The sequence below is a fragment of the Amphiprion ocellaris genome, chromosome 11 (genome assembly GCF_022539595.1).
Source record: "Amphiprion ocellaris isolate individual 3 ecotype Okinawa chromosome 11, ASM2253959v1, whole genome shotgun sequence".
NCBI lineage: Eukaryota > Metazoa > Chordata > Actinopteri > Pomacentridae > Amphiprion > Amphiprion ocellaris.
This window is the reverse complement of record NC_072776.1, coordinates 21,531,719-21,553,399: the sequence shown is the minus strand read 5'-3', so window position 1 is coordinate 21,553,399 and position 21,681 is coordinate 21,531,719. Positions and strand designations below refer to the sequence as shown.

Genomic DNA, 21,681 nt, shown 5'->3' with positions numbered 1-21,681 from the left:
TTTGTGGGTTTTAGTTTTTCATGGGACTTACTTACAACAACAAATTTAGATTTGTTATTTTTTCTTGATGTTGCATACAGTGTCAAAGATACACTTTTGATTCTTTGCATTTGTGTTTCCTGAATTGATCCTTCGGTCATTTTTGTCAGGCGATGCTGTGGAGTTCCACTCTGAACTACGCTGGGTTGGTAACACTTTAAATCAGGAATAAGCTGGGGTGCTGAGTAGAACCTATTGGGTTTCAGTGATCCTTCGTTGCCTGTCAAGCATGTTTTGTAAAGGAAACCACCATGTTCCACCGTTAATGAGGAAAGAGGTCTGAGAAAGCAAAGTGGGAGAACATGCACACTCTCTCACTCCACTAGTTTTTTGTTCCTTGCTCTGGAATGATGAAGCACTTGTTTTCATTATTCCCAGCTCCTGAAATTCTCAGAATGCGTGTTTTGAAAATGGGGAGACAACTCATGTTTCTTTGTGCTGGCTCACTTCCACTGTGTGCTTTTGTTATTTCAGATTTGTTGTTTGTGACCCTTTTAGTTCCTTTCACTGAGCACACCATGTTTCGGTTAGAGACTTGTTGCTTGCAGCCTGCTGATGGATATGTCCTCATTTGGCTCATCATGTTTGCCAAGTGAAAAGCTGCAAATTGCTCCTTTTGTGTTGTTGAATGTGGTAACATTTTGACTAACACTTAATTCTTTTTTCACGCTTGTCAAGCATGAAGCATGCAGCTGAGACACTGCAGAAGACAAATCAAGGGAAATTATAATAAACCACAATTAAAGTATTTAGTTGAATTGCAGGATTAGGTCTCTTACATGAAGGAACTCCTTTCCAGAAGTTTCTGCATGAAACTACATACCTCTGAGTTTAAAAAGCATTTTAGCAGTGAGTGCATGTCAGTGGCTACTGTTTCTTGACATTTTTAACATTTCTCAGCGATCACCTGGAGATATAAAGTCTTTGGTGCATTAAAGAATAAGACACATCATCTTTCTTATGTTATTTATTGCCTCCAAGCCTTTGACACATCCAAGCAGCTGTATCCACATATGTGAGGTGCATTTTTGGGAGCGATCGCCAGGTTTGCAGCTGGTCTTCTCCTCACCTTGCACAACAATATCTGGATTTAAAACTGCGGAAGGTTGAAGGAGCTATCTAGTCACTGCTTGCTTTAGTGCTGAACAATTTTGGCAAAATATCTGCATTAATTCCGAGTAATATTGTGGATTAAATTAGATTTGTGATAGAATTTTTCGGCTTATGTTCAGCATTCACTGAAACATGTGATGGATCGTTTTCACAAGACACCATCAAATTATTAACAGCTCAGTATCCTAATAAGAGGATGAATAAATATATTAAATTAGATAATTGCTTTTAACATGTATGTATGTGCCTTGCAGCTAGAAGATCCCCGGTTCACGTCCCGGCCTTCCCGGGATTTTTCTATATGGAGTTTGCATGTTCTCCTTGTACATGCGTGGGTTTTCTCTGGGTTCTCCGGCTTCCTCCCTCTGTCCAAAACTATGCTGATAACATAATTCTAAATTGTCTGTAGGTATGAGTGTGATTGTTTGTCTCTATGTGTAGGTCGGTGATAGATTGGTGACCTGTCCAGGGAGTCCCCTGCCTTCACCTTCAGTCAGCTGGGATAGCCCCCCACCCCTCCCTACCCCCCACCACCACGGCCACCAACCCCACCACCACTCCCCAACCTCACCTCGACCTTATTGAGGGTTAAGCGGTGTATAGATAAAGGATGAATGGATGCATTCATTACAATTTTTCTATCAAGTGCAAAGTTGTTCAGGGAAGAGCTGAGTTTTTATTTTTTCTTTAAAGACTGAGAGAGACTCTGCAGATGGAACAGAGTTTGGTAACTCGTTCCACCACCAGGGAACCACAGAGGAGAAGAGTCTAGCTGTCTGCTGGCCCTGTTGTAGTGGTTTTATGAGGAACCTTTTGTTGGCCGAGCGTAGAGAGCGGGAGGCAGCGTAGACACGAATGAGACATTTCAGGTAGGAGGGAGCCGATTTCATTGTAGTTTTGTATGCCAGTGTCAGAATTTTTAATTTTACGCAGGCATCAACTGGAAGCCAATGAAGCGATCTGAACAGTGGGATGATGTGTGGTGTTCTTACTGGTTTTAAACCAGACGTGCTGCTGCATTCTGGATCATCTGCAGAGGTTTGACTGTGCATGCAGAGAGGCCTGCCAGTAAGGAGCTGCAGTAGTCCATGTGTTATGATGGCATTTCCATGTGCCATTGTTCTACTTCTAGTAGGACTCCTAACACACTAAAATAAGATCACGAACATTGCAAATATTATACTATCAGTATGTCAGTGTGAGCATGTTAGAATGCTAACATTAGCATTTAGCTCACAGTGCCACTGCACCTAAGTTTAACCCATAGACTGTATTTAAAAGATGGATGTTTTCTTTGTCTGCCAGTAGGGGGCGACTCCTTTGGCAGATAACTAGTCAGATTGTAAAGACACTTAAGAGAAAATGACTGTACATGTAACTTGATCTGGTACTTAAGTAACCATTTTCCCAATGTCTTTATAGTCTTATTCGCTTGTTTCAACTCTCCTTCCACACAGCATGGTGATGCTATTTTGTAAATTTACAGTAAAATAGATGATAAGGCACGATATGCAGTGTTTCCTCTAGAACACCTCCTCTTTTCCTGCAGCGGCAGGGCAGGCTCCCCGCTCCGTTCCGTTCCACTCTGCCCCTCGCCCCGCGGTGGTGTATTAGTGACAATTAAAAAAAAAAAAAAAAGTAATTTAAAGGAGCGGCGCTGGGATTTTAGCAGAGCTGCTGCTGCAGAATGAACGTAGCGGAAACCCTGATATGATTTAAGTTGCTACTGTATCGAGTTCTCTGTCATATCCACCACCAAACTGGTGGGTGATATCACGGCTGCTACGTCCATCTTTTATGCAAGTAGGTTTGATGTTTTGTGTATGAATTTATTGACTTTATCGATTTCCCGTAGTCCTTTGTAGCAGGATTTGTGTGACTTAAACAGCTCTCTCTGGCGTCACTACGCTAGGAGAGGAAAAAAATAGACTTGTAATAAAATATTGGGTGGCATGTCTCATGTTTCTTGTAGTCCAGCTGTATTATTGCATTTGATAGAGACAAGGACTGTCTCCTCCATGAGATGCCGACTAGTACACAGAACTGACCCAAGACGTTTTGGGGTTTTTCAAACTCCATTCTGTCTCATATAGCCTTTTTCTTCTTCAGCAGCAGCAGCAGCTGTCAGGATCATTTGGCATGATTAACCTTGACTTCTGTTGCAGTGACTTGCTGTAGATAGCACCCTTTGCTAAAGGGCTGATTTATCACAGAGGCATTAATTGGAAGCTGTGTCACTGCTGCCGAACACCAGCAAAGCTTTATCATATTCAGAAAGACTTTTGAGTGCTACAGCTTTGCCATGAGGAAAACTCATTGTTCTTTAACTCAAAGAGGCATTACATAACTCCAAGTGAAGGGACCTTTCAAAGTTGTTGGTGTTGTATTGAACCCCAGTGACAACATTAACAGCTTCCTTCCTTTTCCATGCGGTGGCGGTCCTTCAGAGAGTGAGAAATGGGAGTTACAGTGCGAAGAGAGCAGTAGAGGGGGTGAACCTCTGTTAAGGAAACGTACAAGAAGCCATATCAAAATCATCCGCTGTGACAGACTGAGTGAAAGAACTTGAGGGAAAACATAAAACAGATGGAATGGGATCAAAATCAGAATCCTGCCGTGTGCATTTGCCATGTTATCTGCATGTACATGAAGCAGCTCCTCGTCTGATCAAACGCAGAGCCAGCCAGCAGCTCTGAGGCTAATTGAATTAGCAGTCACAGGATAGAACACATGCTCACTACTCTGCCCTCCTCCTTATGACAGAAACGTTTGCAGGAACACAACAACAACGCAATCACGAGATAAATCATATGGCCCATAATTTGAAGGCTCTTTTGCAATGAGGAGTGATGTTCTGGCTGTAGTTTAATTTCAAGTTTCAATTAGTTACATATCATGATGTTGACGACACTTCTGTGAGTCTGAATATTTGTAGTAAAATCCAATCCAATGAATTTAACTGTTGCAAGTTATGCAGTTGCTGGAGAGCACATAACAATTAAAGCTGTATTGATTTATGCAATCACTTGTTGGCAGCAGAAGAGGCTGTATACACAACATCGACATTACTAATAATTTAATAATAACTTTGAGTCGCAAAGAGGTTAAAAAATTATGTAGATTCTAAGTCATCCAGGTCACAGTGATCCTTAGTGCTTCATTCGAAGGCAACTGGACTCTTGAAGATGTTGTACCTCTCATCGAAGAGGCCTCCTCAGGTCTAACTGACAGGTGAGAGTATAAGGTACTTTTATCACCCTTAACTTAAATGGCTCAAGGCTCTTCAACAGCCAAGTCTCCTGGTGTGGTGTTTAACTTGTCCCAAAATCTATGCAGAGAAAGACGAGGCCACATGCACGTGATACAAGCACAGAGAACAGTATCTGCAAATGGAAAACCAAACTCACATGGGAGCATTTCTGCTCCTCGTGCACAAATGGAGTCTCTCAGGCAAGTGACTTTGATGAATACTCGTTCCATCCCTCGCAGCTGCTCAACACTCATTGACTTTTGAAACTTTGGAGGTAGGAGCAATGGCTTACGTCTCCACTTTTTTGTTTGATCACGCGAGTACTGCTAATTTATTACTGCAGCTATTAACAAAACACTGTAACAACACTGTAACTTTACAAAACTGACAGCTTTTTTGTTTTTTTGGGACGTGACTAGGACATTATCAGCACACATTATTTCCGTACATATGGTAGTCTCCAGTAGGAACCTCCTCCACCATTCTAGTAAGCTCAGTAGGCGTGTTATCATCCATTCTGATCATTAATAAATAGAAAGTAAAGCAGATACCTTAGGAAATCTCTTATGGTTATGTGAATATTTACATGTACTAAACAAAACTGAACTTGGTAAATGTAGCTACAGGGTGTATCAACCCATGTCATGGTCCTTTTCTAAGAGTTTGGATACATAAACTTAACCAAATACTAAGTGGGAAAACAGCATATGAGGTGATAATGGAGCACCATTAAATGGGATGATAACGGCTTACTGAGACTGCTAAAAGGTGAAAGAAATCCCTACTTGTCCATACGTTACTGTGAAAAATTTTGGTGTCATTTAGAAATGTCCTTATTTTTGAAAGAAAGATAACATTAATGAATCAGAAATACAGTCCAGCCTAGACATTGTTAATGTGGTAAATGACTATTCTAGCTGGAAATGACTGATTTTAATAAAATACCTACATAGGGGTACAGAGGCCCATTTCCAGCAACCATCACTCCTGTGTTCTAATGCTACATTGTGTTAGCTAATGGTGTTGAAAGGTAAATTGATGATTAGAAAACCTTTTTGCAATTATGTTAGCACATAAATAAAAGTGTGAGTTTTCATGGAAAACATGAAATTGTCTGAGTGACCCCAAACTTTTGAACAGTAGTGTATGCATGGGGGGATGTGTGCTGATAATACCCGATGAATGATTCGATGCATCCAAATCAGGAGTTTTCTGTTATTGTTTATCCAAGATGGTGGATCATTGTAGGTCCTCACAGCTGGACAGTGTCACAAAGCTACCTCCTGCAAGGTAAAGTGGCAAATAGTAGCCTAACATGCCAAACAGTGAGGTAAAAGTGACAAAACAACTTTTAATAAATATTAGTGCTTTTTGACATTGTGAAGGGGTCGACATCAACGTCATTCAAGAGCCAAAATGGGGCACCTCCAGAGTCTTAAAATTTATCTTGTCGAGCAGTGAGTGTTGAGCAGTTGTGAGAGCATGGGGACAGTTTGTGTTGTTCACAGCCCCATGCTCCCTTGCAAGGATGATTTTCGCCTCATGGATGCTGTTCTGTGTGCATGTGCCTGGTTTTCACATGCCCACGTTTGAAGACTCCATATCCTGGGTTCACTACAGAGGTGATGAAAGAACCAAAACAGTAAAACTGTGGAGCGTAAAACCAAATCAGTGAGCTGAAAAACGTTAAAATGCTCAGCAGAGTTGAGTACAGTATATTTTGTCATTTAATCCATCATTCATCATAGTGTTTAGCTGTGCAGCTGTAACTTTGACTGTTTAAACAAAAGAACCTGTTGCTGCTCAAGTCTGATAATAACTGGACTGCAAAAATCAAAACACACTTACACTGATCTGTGAGCTTCATGAAGACCAAAAACAATCATCTGTCATCTGTCCCCAGTGCATGAGTTAACGGCTTACACAAGGAGCGGTGGCTTATTGCCATGTCTTTAGTATTTAGTAAGTGCATGGTAGCGACGTGCATAGATACAGCAGAGAAAACAAACAGGAACGCCCAGGCTTTAACATGATGGAGTAATCAAGTGTTGTTGGAAAGAATGTCAACAATGAGCCAAGTACATGAAGGAGACTTATGGAGGAACTTCGTGAGGGAATCACTCTGTTTAGCATACAGTTGCATGAATTTGATGTGGTTTAATTTCATTGCGTCTTTACCTAGGAGCAGTTGCTGAGCATGCACTATCTTTTCCGGTGTCCTTAGGTGTCTCTGACCGCTACAACAGCTGTGGCTGTAGAGCCTGGTTGGAGGACTCCTCCTGCTGCTGAAGGAGTCTGGATGCTGTTTTTTTCTTTACTCAAGTTCCCCACCCATGTATCTCCTGCATGTCCTTCGATTCAAAGTGACAGCTTTTCCGTCCCATGCCTGCCTCCACTGTGTCTGAGCTCCCGCTGCCTAATCATGACCATCCAGGAGAAAAATCCATGTTAAATCTGGTCTCTATGCTGCCTGGGCGTTGGTGAAATATTCCACTGGGCGCTGGGGGACAGAGATCTGCTAAACCCGGCCGTTTCTTGGGAAAGCCTGAGTCAGACTCATGAAACCGGACCTCACCCAGAGTGCTCACCCTCTCTCTATGTTCCTCCCTTTCTATCTTATTCACTCGTCATCTTTCAGTTTAACTACTCCGTTGGTTTGCCACTTTTCTCAGTTCTCCATTTTCCTCATCAGTCCTCATCTCTTTCTTTCTCCCGAGCCAGACTTGCAAAGGACTATTGATCTCTCCATCCGTTCTCTTTTTCTTATCACGGAGTTTAAAATGTCAAACTAACGAACAGACCAGCCCAATGATGAGTGCATTTGTGTCAAAGACAGACTGAGCGGTCTAAGTTACATGCTAGAAAATGCTGAGAGTAAGAAAAATTGTGGCATGGCTGTCTGATAGTTGTTTCTGGCAGTGCTGGTATGATCACAGACAGCGGTCACAGGATCATGAAGGTAATAAAAGCCAAGACACAGGAAATAGACCAGACTAAGAGAAGCATATTAGCCTCAAACACAGACAGATAACTTTTCCCACGGTTTACAGTTTTCTAGCATACAGCGATGTAACTGTCAGTTTGCATAATAGCACTGCAGTGAGTGTTGAAACACACAGCTTGCAGTACGGTAACTCATAGCCACATAGATAAACACAGACAGCAAAAAGCAGGGATTTCCCACCTCCCACACATCAGCCTGGTCCCTACAATAAAGGTGTCTCTCACATAAACAAGCATGTTGTTTTGTTGCCATAAACCACATGTCGCCTCTCTGGCAGCCCTCCCTTCCTTCCTGGCCCTTGTCATTAATAGCGAATTAAACAACGCTTACTGAGCCGACATCTGGTGAACACGACTTCAGCTAAAGGTGTTGCTTTTAGATCGACCTTCCATGTAATTACTTCCGAGCAACATCAAAGACGTTGGCCATTCTTTCCATGTTGAGGCGTAATCCTTATTGTGCTACAAATTTGTACCAAACATTCTTCAGTAATGTCTCTTTGTCTGCTACTGGATAATAGCCAGGGAGGTTATAGGAGCCAATTAAAAAGCCACACTTACTGTAAGTCTGTGAGAACTGCTGCTATCAGAGATGAAAGTCAGGTATTCAGTGGGTAAAGTTGCTATATTTAATAATCTGAATGGAGTCCCCTGTAGTTTGAAGCCCATTAAGAATGATCATCTGACACTGCTGTTGTTTGCATCTGTGTGGAGCTCTGTAGTGTCTTTCAGCAAATAGTTTTGGTTTCGCTGTTTAATTTCAGCTTCACAGTTCATTACCAGTAGCAGCAGCCTGAAGCGAATGGAGTAAACACCTCACTACCACCTAGTCGCAGTGCCATTTACCTGATCTAGACAGGCTCAACATTTTAAAGTGTGTCTTAATACTTGTTCATACGTATGTATGAAACAGCTGTTGATTCCTTTAATCCTTCTACCGGTTCAACCTGGATATTAAGATATCCTTCACCAATGCAAAGTCTATCTAAAGATAATTTGTCATTTTAGTAGTCTAAGTCTTAGAAATATCAAGAATATCTTCCACATTTACAGTCTGTTATTGCCAGATTACCTCTTTTTGGAACTCTGCACAGTGTTTTCTTGCTTAAGCATGGCAGAGGACAGTAAACGAAAGTTACGGACTTCAGTCTCTGCAACTTCATCATGGACTTTTGGCCAAAAGAGGAACTTAAAAGTAAAAGTAGCAACATTTCCCTGAAAATTGCCTGGGTTCCATAAGGTTAATTTCCAAAGCTACAGTGCTAAACATTGGGGATGTTGCTGTACTGATAACTGACAGTTGTCCAACAGAGCAACAGCAGTACTGAAATTCAACTTAATTGTGCTTCATGTGCATGAAAGTAATTTGAATATGGTTAAGGATTTTATTTTATATTGCCATATAGCGTGTTTGTGTCTGTATTAACTTTGATTAGTGGGCTTCTCTGTGACTTTTGTGGCCTCCAGTTACTCATTTTTTGTGTATCTTTGGAGAAGCATGAATCCAGCATAACTGCAGTTGTGATGGAGTTATATACTAATAGCCCATATTACATTACGATCCACCATTTGGAACCATTGGATATTCTACCATTTAATAGAGAGAGAGGAATAAAATTTTTGGATCTGCCAGGAGGAAAACATATCATTGCTGCTAATGTTGACTGAAATGCTGGACAGTGACCAAAGAACAGTTACCAGCAGGAGAATAACAACTCAGATGTGTCGTGTGAATCAAATCTCTTTTGAGTTTTTCAAAATTTCTTAAACTTTGTTTCCAAACTTTCGCTTTTACTGAAAGTAATCTGATGATTGAGTGTAAGTAAGTTCAAGTAGTGACTGTCATCAACTGACCAAAATCAGCCGGTTTAACGTTTGAGAAAATTCCACTACAAACGCCATGCACTTCATCAACACCTCAGATCTTGACATTAATGTAAAGATTCCGATACAGTTGAGCCCAAAGTTATTATTACCCATTACATCTTTTGTTCTATAGTGAATTGCACATTTGACAAGTGATCTTCCTGCTTCCTGAAATGACATCAAGTTACAAAAGATAACAAGATATTGCAGTAGAGATATTAAAGATGAAGTCATCCAAAATGTACAGCCAAAGTGGTCAAGAAATAATTACAGAAGACCAGAGTGATGGAAGGAAGCCTTCAGTCTCAAAGTCCTGGAGATCATCACGAAGAAGAGTGAAACAAAATCCCAGTAGAGACATGCAGAAAGGTTGTTAGCAAATATAAGAACAGTTTGATTGCTGTAGTGGTAAATAAAGGCTTTGCAACTGATTGCTAGGACTATGAATAGTTGTGGACATGGATTTTTTTGTAAAAATTTAGAAAGATGCATAGAAATTGTTAAAATGTATCACTCCTCTCACACAGGAACACGTCTGACCATATTGTATCACTTGCTGATGTCATTTCCAGCCAGAAGAAACCTATTGCTTCAATAAAAAAATCACCAAACATGAGTATGAGTAATTTTAGGCTTAACTGTACATAAGGTTTATATGCAGACTAAAGCTTCTGGTAGGTTTGAGAAAAAGTTTTCCAAAGAAAGAAAATTAAGCATTTTCCACGATGTGAGAAGAATCAGTCAAATTTAAAGGTCAAATATAAATGTATGGTAAATATTTGTCACATATACTACTGTTCAAAAGTTTGGGGTCACTTAGAAATGTCCTTATTTTTGAAAGAAAAGCAATTTTTTTCAATGAAGATAACATTAAATTAATCAGAAATACAGTCTAGACATTGTTAATGTGGTAAATGACTATTCTAGCGGGAAACAGCTGATTTTTAATGGAATATCTCCATAGGGGTACAGAGGAACATTTCCAGCAACCATCACTCCTGTGTTCTAATGCTGCATTGTATTAACTGTATCAGCACATGAATAAAAGTGTGAGTTTTCATGGAAAACATGAAATTGTCTGGATGACCCCAAACTTTTGAACAGTAGTGTACATGCCAGGTAAACTATAATAAAGAGATATGTTCTTTCATTTATTTATATATTCCCGTAGGAAGTAAAGGGCCGATTGTCAATCAGGGAAGTCAAATGGCTTACAGTATTGTACTGAACACTGCAGTTTCAGTCTTCAGCTTACCTTCATACCTCATCCTTCTGCCACATTCAGACAGTGTTTTACCAAAAATGACTTAATTTGGTGGTGTTTTGAGCTGAAAGACACACAGAGCCGGTGACTGATAAGTATGTAGCTCTTCACTGCTGCTGACACAGTTGAATTTGCCTTGAAGTCAATGGATTCATTCATGGTACTTTCTCTCTCGTGGCAGCTGTAGAGTGACTCTGTGTGTGTGTGTGTGTGTGTGTGTGTGTGTGTGTGTGTGTGTGTGTGTGTGTGTGTGTGTGTGTGTGTGTGTGTGTGTGTGTGTGTGTGTCGGAGCGAGAGGGAAAGGGTGGTGGTGGTGGTGGTGGTGGTGGTGGTGGACTCATATTTAACCTGTAACTTGAGAAGCTGATAACAAGCAGAGAATGGAGAATGAGCTCGTGAGGAAGGAGTGAGCGTCTGTGAGCGCGAAAAAGACAGTGAAAGAAAAGAGCTGTGTCTTTGTTTCCCGTGCTCACGTCCCGTTCCCCCCCGATCTCCCTGGGAAATTCACTTCAGTATTTTTTCCTCCGTTCTCGTTACTCATGTGTCTCCCCGTTTGGGAGGAGGGTGAAAATGGTCTGAACAAGAGGGAGGAGAAAACCCAGGCAGTGAAAGAGAGGGGAAATCGCTCCAGCCTGTAGCCAGACTTTGCCTCGCTTATTCAGCGCTGAGTGCTGCACTGCGCCGTCTCCAGTTGTGGGATGTTAGGATTTGCGTTTGGCTGCACTTCTCCCCACTCTCGCGCTCACATTAAGACTCTTTAGACATCTTTATGCTCGTTTTCCTGGAGGAGGAGTGAGAGAGGGAGAGACTAACCAGACCTATTAGCCTGAAGCCTGAAACACACACACCAACTCTCTCTCTCTCTCTCTCTCTGACACACACACTTGTACACTCCTCCAGCTCTGCGCTGCACCAAGGTAACAGTGAGTGGATTTAGCTGTAGCCATCTGGTTGGAGCACAGAGAAAACCTCTCTGCTGTACACGGGGAGGAAGGCAAAGGACGATGCAACACTGAAACACAGCCCGGCACAGAAAACCAGAGTGAAGAGAGAGCGACGCAGACACAGACACACACACACACACACACACACAGACACACACACACACACACAGACACACACACACACTGAGACAGGATGGCCACCGCAGTGTTTCAGGTAAGGAGTGTGGATGTGTGGCTGTCTGGTATTTGAGCTCCTGGCTATCCCAAGCTGCCAGTGCTGTGCTCTGCTTCACAGCCAGCTCTCTGCATTGTGGATGTGCCTGACTGGTACAGAGACAGAAAGCTTTAAGTTCTCTCAGATGTGTGTTTTCAGTCATGCATGTGACCCAGCAGAGGTTCTGTGTGCCTTACGTCAGTGGATTTTACATATGCATTCACTGTGGATGAACAGTGTGTATGTCTGAAAGAGTGATTCCAGATGTCAAATAATACTGTTTGCACAGCAGAGAGCATTGTGCTGCTTCTCGTGTGTGTCCACCAGAGCTGCTATGGATGAGAGCAGTGTGTATGAAGGCACATGTAATGAGTTTGTTGTATTAGTGTAGTCTTTGTAGGTGTTTATGCAATGTAATGTAAAGCATTGCTTGTTTCTGTCGCGCTTGTGAATGTGTGTGGCCTCCTTGGGTTACCATGTTTTGTGGTTGGTGGCCCATGGTCATAGCTGGAACGACAGAGACCACTCTTCTCTTCTCTTCTCTTCTCTTCTCTTCTCTTCTCTTCTCTTCTCTTCTCTTCTCTTCTCTTCTCTTCTCTTCTCTTCTCTTCTCTTCTCTTCTCACCAGGTCAAAGCTCAGTTTGAAAAGGAAATGAGCATTTGTGGTAGAAAGTGATATGTCATCTCTCAAACATGTATATGTTCTTTGTATGTGAGAGAGAAAGTGTATGCTTGCCAGCCATATTCCACCAATTTCAGTCTTGGTGTGTCTGCAGCCATGAATTCAGCGGCAGTGTTTCACAATAGGACCTTGCAAAAGTTGTTGCAGAGAAATCATCGCCCCAGGCGTGAGAAAAGCCGACAGCGCTTTGGGAATTTTTGGCACGCACAGCAAGTTACGGTTGCCTCCAGTTTGCTTCAAATTAGGAAGAAAAAGAATAAAAGCACAGTGTGAAAACATAGAGCATATTCTTGAACAGATTTGCAAGGTCAGACTGTACACTGACAGCTGTGATTTTCCCTCTCAGCTCTTTGTGTGTGGGTGTCTGGATTCTTAGTGGATTTACATTCTTTCAAGAGGATATGGAGTTGCTGGCACAAAGTTGTGGTCTGTAAGATAGAGGTTACATTGTGTTTAGTTCTTCAGACATAAAGATACTAATAAATGCATTAATGCAGGAGTGTCATACTCATTCTAGTTCAGGGGCCACATTCAGCCCAAATTGTGGGCCGGACCAGTAAAATCATAGCCCACGGTCCCTATGTTTGACACCCTAGCTTAATGTATTGGAGTTCGATGAAGCATCTCTCAGCCATAGAGATGGTATGTCTGGCTGCTGCTGGTTTTGTGTCACCACTGTGATGTTCTAGTTAGAGTGAGGACTTATACAAGAACGCTGAGACCAATCAGTCATATCACCCATATTTGCCCTGCTCACCTCCTGCTCTCTGTATATTGCATATGTACCAAATCACTTTCAAGTTTATTGCCAAGCATCCTATCCACAGCAAATCATAGTAGATGGTACTGGGGAGCTTTGTCATCTCCCCAGAGACCCCTTAAGCTCAGCAGTATTCCTACTGTATACTGTTTTTATAACAAAGCTTATTTTAGAAACATGCACCACGTGAGCACACTGTAAACTAAATAACTGTGGTCTTAAAATTAAATTATGAAATGGGACCAAAAGGACCCAGATTATCTTACAGTGGTAAACGTTTAAAGGGGTGGCATCAAGAAAAAGCCAATGGAATTTCCAATAGATTCCGCTGTAAATCTGTGTTAACTGATAAATAAATTGATAGCCATTTACAGTATATGCAGTAAGCTAGATAGACAACACTAAAAAGTTGCTATGGGAGCAGACATTAGACAGTATTAGATTTTATCTATTGGTTTATAAATGTAAGTCCAATATTTGCCCTCCTTTTGGCTTTGTTTTGGTCTTCACCAACTCTTGAGTGAAACTTCTTTCTTTTCAGGCTGCTAACAGCTGTGCTATGTTCTCCAGATAGTTTCTAAGTTTATCATGGAACAAACAGTGAGTTTTTGTAGAGCTTTCTCATTGAGGAAAAACTTCTGTTGCTAGAAATGAAGAAACTAAACAATAATCTCAAAGAAGCTCGAGTGTTGAGGGGGAATGCAGACATATTTATATCTTATTTGGATATTGGCAGTGGAGAGACATGGTGAATCTGGCTAAAGAGTGAAGGGAAGTGACATACAACCATGGACTCGTTGCTCAGGTCATTTACGCCCATATGGTATTCACCCTAACCACTCAGCTGTCAGGTTACCCATTTTTGATCAAGTTGTAATTTACAACTATTGATTAGACAACAATTCCAGACTTTGATATAGAATTTGTGACATCACTTCGCATTACTTGTAGCATGTGTAACCCACACATTCCACTGAAAATTCCCTTGCCCGTCTAAGTGTAACAAGGCATTGTCCTGCCTGATCAGTGGCATTACCCATGACTCCCAGTTGTAAGGGAATGGTGTACATCTACTGGCAGGGAACCTTCGCCAGACTGGATTCCAGCAGATATATGTTTTGTCATTACTGTCTGCCAGGGAAGCAGTGCTCCAGTCAACACTCCTTCCCACCCCTCCTTTCAGGCGACTCATTGTAGATCGTTTACCACAGCTACACACTCAACCAGGACAGCGACGCAGGAAGGGCTGGGAAGGTGGGTTGAGTAACTCCGCATATGTGTGTGTTTCTGGGATTAGGGTAAGGCAGTGGTCCATGAAAAAAAAAACACCAGCATGAATTCTCATGCTCCTCTGCTGATGTAATCCTTCCGTGGTTTGTGCGTGCGTGTGTGTGTGTGTGTGTGTGTGAGAGAGAGAGAGAGAAAAAGTCCTTGCAGACACAGCTTAACCTACTGCATTAGCGTGGATTAAATAAATAGAGTATTTTGTTTCTTTTGTTTGCCCTTATCTCATTGACACAGATTGAAGTTGTGCCAAAGTCCTGGTTGTTTCATAGAGAGATAGACCAGTGAGAGAACTTGGCATTGGGCATTTATTCAAGGGTAGGAAGGTACATTGTGATATAAGGCAAGAGACACTTTTAAATTTACTCAATGTTATACTCAAGTACAGTACAAAGTTTGCATATCCAGCATAGCCTAAATCAATACATGTTCTGTATTAAAATAGACCTGATGTACTCTTTGTTGTATGCTCACAAAATGCTCTGCAGAACAGCAATGTGTGCACAGCAATTTATCTATACCTTTTGTCCTCTGGACTCAATGTTGGCACATACTGCAACCCTGCAATGCATTAGCAACATAAATAATCTATAGCCATGCCAAAGCATCATACCTCATAGTTAAGCTTTTAGTATAATTAATAGCATCCAGTGAGAGCACAGTAAAAGCTTCACATTCATCAAGGGCGTCATATAACGTTTCACTTATGGTGGTTACTTAGCAGGTCGTCTGGCACATATGAGAAACTGCTGTCATAGGCCCACAGGAAGGTGTTTAAAGAGTGTATGAAAGAACATATCCGGAGACTAATGTTGCAGTTAAAATGAACAGTGGACCCCTTTAGAATTTACTGCTTAGAGCCTCTAACAACTGTGACGACACGAGAAGCCCACCAACTTGGACCAAATCACGCCTGTTTTCACTTTTATTGTTGGGTGATATTTTGTGCTAGAGCTGTAATTGCTGTTTCACTCCAACCAAAATTGTGCATCAAATACAGTTTGTCAGATTTTTATTGACTTTTTTTGGCTAGAAAGCTGTTTGGGTCTAATTGTTTGATTTGTTGTGTTCTTCCCAAGGACTTGCCCACAGTATTTCCATGTTTCCTGTCTTCAGCAGTAACTGGAGCCAGCCCTTGACATTCTGCAGCCCCTCACAGTCTAATACTCCTTAAATAGAGGAGCTCCTTATAATACCCCCAAAAAGAGGAGCATTATAGTGAAACATTTAATGACGGCTAATCTTTTAAATGACTCCATGCAATCAAGCTTGAGGCCTGGTATAATGGCTCTTTCTTGAATGGTGTTTGCAGTTGCAGAGTCAAGGAACATATTGAAAAAGAGGGGAGAAGAAAACTGCTGTTCCTTCTCTGTTTTTGTTCGTTTTCCCAGCCTTGGCTTTTGGCTTTTAGCTTGACAGGCAGCTTTAGGTATTTCGATCACAGAGTGACGTAGTACCTTATTTACCAGGATGGCAGACTTATTAGCAGACCAACTCCTAACCTCTCCATACCACGTATCGTATTTGTAGTAGAAATCTCCAATCAAAGGCCTTATTTGACCCTTACGGGGCACCAGCTCTCAAACACAAACCTGTTTTGTCTTCAAAGCAACATGATGCTTATTGAATGTGGCTCTGCCAATGAAACTCAGCTGAAAGAGATTTAAAACACATAGCTCAGGATGGCCTCAAATGCACAGACTGGGATGTTGTACATTTGAGGAGAGGCAAAATGAGGCGTAGCTCTTCTCTACTTTTAATAACAGTCTGCTTGAGAAATCAGTGCCCCCAGAAGTGGTGAAGCTCACAGTCGGATTGATTTGGAAGCTACAATTTCTTTATGTTCATTACTCCTGCCTAGTTATGTACAGTACAGTCATGGTGGCAGTCTATTTCTGTAGGTACTTATCAGTCTATTCTCATTTTCAGTGTTTACACTTCGTCAGGATGATTTTGCCTCTTGACTGGGTTGCAGACGAGTTAGTTAGGATGATTTGCCAAAGGTACAGCTAGTGTCTCCTCATACTTCAGGCCCCTCCACAAATCAGTGATTCTTTTTGTTTTTGCAGGATATTTGAGAGAATTGCGACATCCAAACATCTGGTATCATACTATGACACTTGTGACACTTGACTTGTGTTTCATTGCAGACTACGTAAAGATGAGATATTTATTATTTTGTCTGGTTGTAAATATACATCCAGTCTTTCCATTCAGACCTGCAACACATTCCAAAGAGAACTGTGGTGGGGGCAATTTAGGACTAGTAATGAGGTAAAAATTTGGATAATGATGTGATTTGAAACAGCTGATGCCAGCAGGTGATTGCAATTATGATTTGGTACAAAAGCAGCATCCAGGAAAGGCCTAATCCTGCAGGAGCAAAGAGGAATGAAAACCTGCCCTCAGAGGATGAGGAAATCACTGAAATGTTTGAAAACAATGTTCATCAAAGAAAGATAGGTAAGAATTTGGAAATGTTACCCTCTACTGTGCATGATGTTCAAAGATTCAAGGAATTTTAAGAAATTTATGTGCCTTCAGGTGAAGGATGCAGAACTAAGCGAAATGCCCTTGATTTCCCTTCACTAAGACAGCACTGCATCAAGAATCTTCATTTATCTCTATGTTATATAATGGCACAGGCTCAGGATTACTCAGGGAATATGATGTGTAGTTACAATTGGAATTGTCAGTTAGTACTTTACTGTGCAAAAAGAGGCCGTGTTCTCTCATGGTAAGGAGCTGTGTGAGTGTCCTTGTTTATTCGAAATGATTGCTGAAAAGTACAGTGAGATTTCATAGCTGCACATGCTGACGTCTTTTCTAGGAATGCCCAACGTAGATTCTTTGCTGTTGAAATGAGCCTTTGCTTTAAGCAATACATCCATCCATTATCTATACACTGCTTAATCCTCATTAGGGTCGCGGGGGCTGGAGTCTATCCCAGCTACCCAGGACAAGTCACTAGTCTGTCACAGGGCTATATATATATAGACAAACAATCATACTTGCATTCACACCTACGGACAGTTTAGAACCACCAATTAACCTCAGCATTTTTTTGGTGGGAGGAATGGGGAGTAACCGGAGAAAACCCATGCAGCTGCAAGGCAACGGTACTAACCAGCAAACACTGTGCAGCCCTCAAAACAATATAGATAAAGACAATTTACAAATCACTGCTCTCGGTAGGTAGTTTTTATCTGACCACAAACTCCCTTTCAGTTCTTTCGTAGTTTAGATTCGTAAACATGAGAGAAGCAAAGATTCATGAAGTCGTATCTCCAGATTTCACCTCCAGCACCACAGTAGTTGGTGTTGTTATCTTATCTGAAGCTTGCCTTGGATTTACTTGTTGACTTTGACGTGAGTGTAACGGCCTTTGACAAAGACGCCGTCACTTTGAACCTCTGTAGTCACCTATTACATCACTGCAGACACAGTCGGCGGAGGCTTTTGCCACTTTGTTATCTAGACTGATTGGTTTCAACATTTTTTCACAATTAAATTTCAGAATATTGATGACTGACTATTGAACTTGTATTCCTATCTTACTGTAGTGCTTCAAATGGAGTGAAAAATGGGGTACAGGCTGTACTTAACTGTTTCTAACCATCATTCAAACAAGACTGATAAGATGTGATGAAATCTGCATACGTGCTGCTTCCAGAAAAAACAGACAACTGATAAGAGTGGATGTTTTTTTTTGTGTAGGAATTTTACAGAAAAAAAGGAAAAAATGAATACAAACTTTGCATGATGGTTTTCTGTGATTGCCGTTGTTGTTATATAAGCAGACAGCTTTGAGATTAGGAAAGAATGTAAATGTTCATGGTAAAGTGACATGAAATGTGAAAGCAGTTTGGGACACGGAGTGATTTAGCTTTGATTCACATCCAGTCAAATTATTTTAAACACAGTTAAAACTGCAATTTGTTTCCATACGACTGAGCATCTATGTGAACACTATGTGAAGTATGTGCCTGTGTGTGTGTCTGTGTGTGTGTGTGTGTCAGCAGTCATCGAGGAGGGTGGAGAGGTTGTTTTCTTTTTTTTTTTCTTCTCTTATCAAGCCTTCGTGTCTCTGTAAGGAATGTTTATAGAAAGCAGACCTGTTACCTTGCTTTTACCAGAGAGTCTCATATTGTTGTTTGCTTTTCATGGCTGATTGATGAGGAAGGAGGCTTCAAACAGAAAGACAGGAAACATCAGTGCCAGGTTCCTAAATTTCACCAAGTGGCTCAGGCTCACTTTAAGGCTGGTGTGTTAAAAGTTGAGGGTGTTTGTCTGGGTCTGAACAGTAGTAGTATGTCTTTCTGACTTTCTTTAAAACATAAAGTCTATTTTCTTGCATCAGTTATAGATATATTTACTAGGGCTGGGAGTTCTGTATTAATTACAGAAAAAATTACGTGTTAAAAAAATAACGCATTTAATCGCACCTTTCTGAGTTCCCTAATTTCTGGCACACTGGTAACACTGATGAACACTCCAGCTGGGTAGGTGGTAGTAATGCCTCTAAAGTCTGTTTACCAGCTGTGAAAAAGATCCACTGAGTGATGGTCAGCGCACAAGAAAGTTTGGTGAACCGTGATGGAAGATGTGACCGCATTGAGCTTGTTGGGCAGAAAGTTTTCTTTCAAAAAAAATTCTCGATGGCAGCTTGGATAGGAGCATGACTGTGTGCAAATTGTGCAAGAAAGAGTTTTCTTATCACCACAATGCAAAACATGTTGCTGTTAGCACTAGAGCTAACATTAGCTACGACAGTCCTGATACCGGCAAACTGTGTAGCCATCCCATAATAGACCACTTTAGAAGACATTGAAAGTGCTTCAGTTTACAAAAAGTTTTAAAATGTTGAATATAATCACTATAATTGCACATTGAGTTTGCAGTAATCTGTGAATGTAGTAGACAGATGAAAAATGCAGATAAATATAAATTAAACACATTTTTGTTGTTTAAGCTCACGTATACACTACTGTTCAAGTGAGGTAACTTGACTAAATGTCCTTATTTTTGAAAGAAAAGCATTTTTTTCAATAAAGAAAACATTGAATGAATCAGAAATACAGTGTAGACATTGTTAATGTGGTAAATGACTATTCTAGCTGGAAACAGCTGATTTTTAATGGAATATCTCCATAGAGGTACAGAGGAACATTTCCAGCAACCATCACTCCTGTGTTCTAATGCTACATTGTGTTAGCTAATGGTGTTGAAAGGATAATTGATGATTAGAAAACCCTTGTGTAATTATGTTAGCACATGAGTAAAAGTGTGTTTTCATAGAAAACATGAAATTGTCTGTGTGACCCCAAACTTTTGAACAGTAGTGTGTGTCTATTCATTGATTTAGTCATCAACCAAAATTTACTTGAACTGAAAAACTTTGCTTTTTGTGTCAAATACTGCTATTTGACAATAAATGCAATTAATTAATTATTTACAAAGCCTCTAATTAATTATATTAAAGTGTAGTGCAGTGCTGTGTTCTCTGTTATTCACATGGATATTTGTCTTAGAGATATCAAATGCTTGAGATTTACTTCAACTGCTGTGTAAATGTTGGAAATTACATTTTAATAGCAGGGATAGTTTTGCCCAGCTTGTTCACGACCTGCTAATATCAGTGGTGATTTTGCTTTCCTAGACATAATATTAATATTTATAACAGTAATATTTGTTCTGGAAAAACAGCACAGCAGTGAGTAATGCTTGCAGGAGTTGAGTTATGCAGATCTGTGAAAGAATCAGTTTTTTCTCAGTTTTTAAATGCACATGAAACATCAAAAAGGTTGAGTGCAAAACAATATGGAGCAAATGGAATTCCTAGAATCTGTCCTAACATTTCCTGTTTTCAACTGCTGATGCATGTGTGAGGAAAAACAATTTTGTCCAAAAAAAGGGAGAGTTCAAATAGTATAAAGGAGGGAGATGGAGATGACGAGAAAGACAAGGGGAGACTTTGGGGGGATTAAATGCGAAACCAAAACTCACAAAGTCATCTGTCATCACACAGCACAGTGTGTAGGCGTGCAGGTGAGTTAATGTGGCAGCTGAATGAATGTAAGTCTGTAATCTCCCTCCCTTTACAGGAATTTCTGCCGAAGTTCTAAGTTAACAGCTCCTGTTGTTGCTGTGTGCTAAATGCCAGCCTGGTTTACGCTTATAGTGCAGACTTGCCTCGGCTTGTCCAGTTTTCATCACTGACAATAAATCCAAGATTTGGGCACTCCTCATGCAAATTCAGTTTAGCCTTGAGGTTGCATTTCCTCTGCAAAATACATCCATCCATCCATTTTCTATACACCGCTTAATCCTCACTAGGGTCGCGGGGGGGCTGGAGCCTATCCCAGCTGACTCGGGCGAAGGCAGGGGACACCCTAGACAGGTCGCCAGTCTGTCGCAGGGCTACATATATAGACAAACAAGCACTCTCACATTCACACCTACGGGCAATTTAGAATAATCAATTAACCTCAGCATATTTTTGGACTGTGGGAGGAAGCCGGAGTACCCGGAGAGAACCCACGCATGCACAGGGAGAACATGCAAACTCCATGCAGAAAGATCCCGGGAAAGCCGGGACGCGAACCAGGGACCTTCTTGCTGCAAGGCGAAAGTGCTAACCACTACGCCACTGTGCAGCCCTGCAAAATACAAATATAAATAATTTTGTAGCTGTTCTGCAGATTTTCTATCACACATTCTTCATTAGCAGATTAAAGAAGAATAGTAGAAATTGAAATGGTAACATCTGAATGCTCCAGAAAGCTCAGAAGTGACCACAGTAGCCGTAGAGTTCAGTATACTTCAGAGTAACACTGATATAAGATTGTGGTCAAGACTGTGGCAAATGGTGCACTCCACCGTGGTAAATATTCAGCTAATTCAGTAACTATAAGAACTGCCATATCATAGTATGGGGTTATTTTTCTGTGTATTTAAGGACAAGATTTTCTTCTAATCTTCAAATCTGGCAGTCCTGTGGTTTAACAGTAGTTTGAAGTCAAATTCCATTCAAAAATACAGACAGGTGACAAATCAAAGGAAAATCCTACATAAAATGCAATAAGTGAGGTGTTGGGACTCCATGTGTGCACCTTGGCATTGATTGCCTAAATCTCTGAAACTCACTCCACATACATCTGCTTCTCTGTACTCCCCTTTTATCTAAATAAATGTGTGATTTTGTGATATCACAAGTGTTTTGTAGCCCAGTCACAGTCCAGTATGCACCTTACACTAGTATG

General features: G+C 41.0%; 1 protein-coding gene across 18 annotated transcripts in view; it reads left to right on the top strand.

Annotated features, from left to right (window-relative positions):
- tns1b (tensin 1b) overlaps positions 1 to 21,681 on the top strand; it is a 200,269-nt gene that overhangs the window by 81,427 nt on the left and 97,161 nt on the right. Inside the window, exon 1 of one of the 18 annotated variants that reach the window (XM_055015173.1) lies at positions 11,147 to 11,693. The exons of 16 other annotated variants lie outside the window; for them this stretch is intronic. In XM_055015173.1, the coding sequence (XP_054871148.1) occupies positions 11,673 to 11,693 (21 nt within the window). In that variant the 5' untranslated portion in view covers positions 11,147 to 11,672. Of the gene's footprint in view, positions 1 to 11,146; positions 11,694 to 21,681 lie in introns of those variants that run through there. One more of the 18 variants, XM_055015171.1, reaches the window with a different exon arrangement.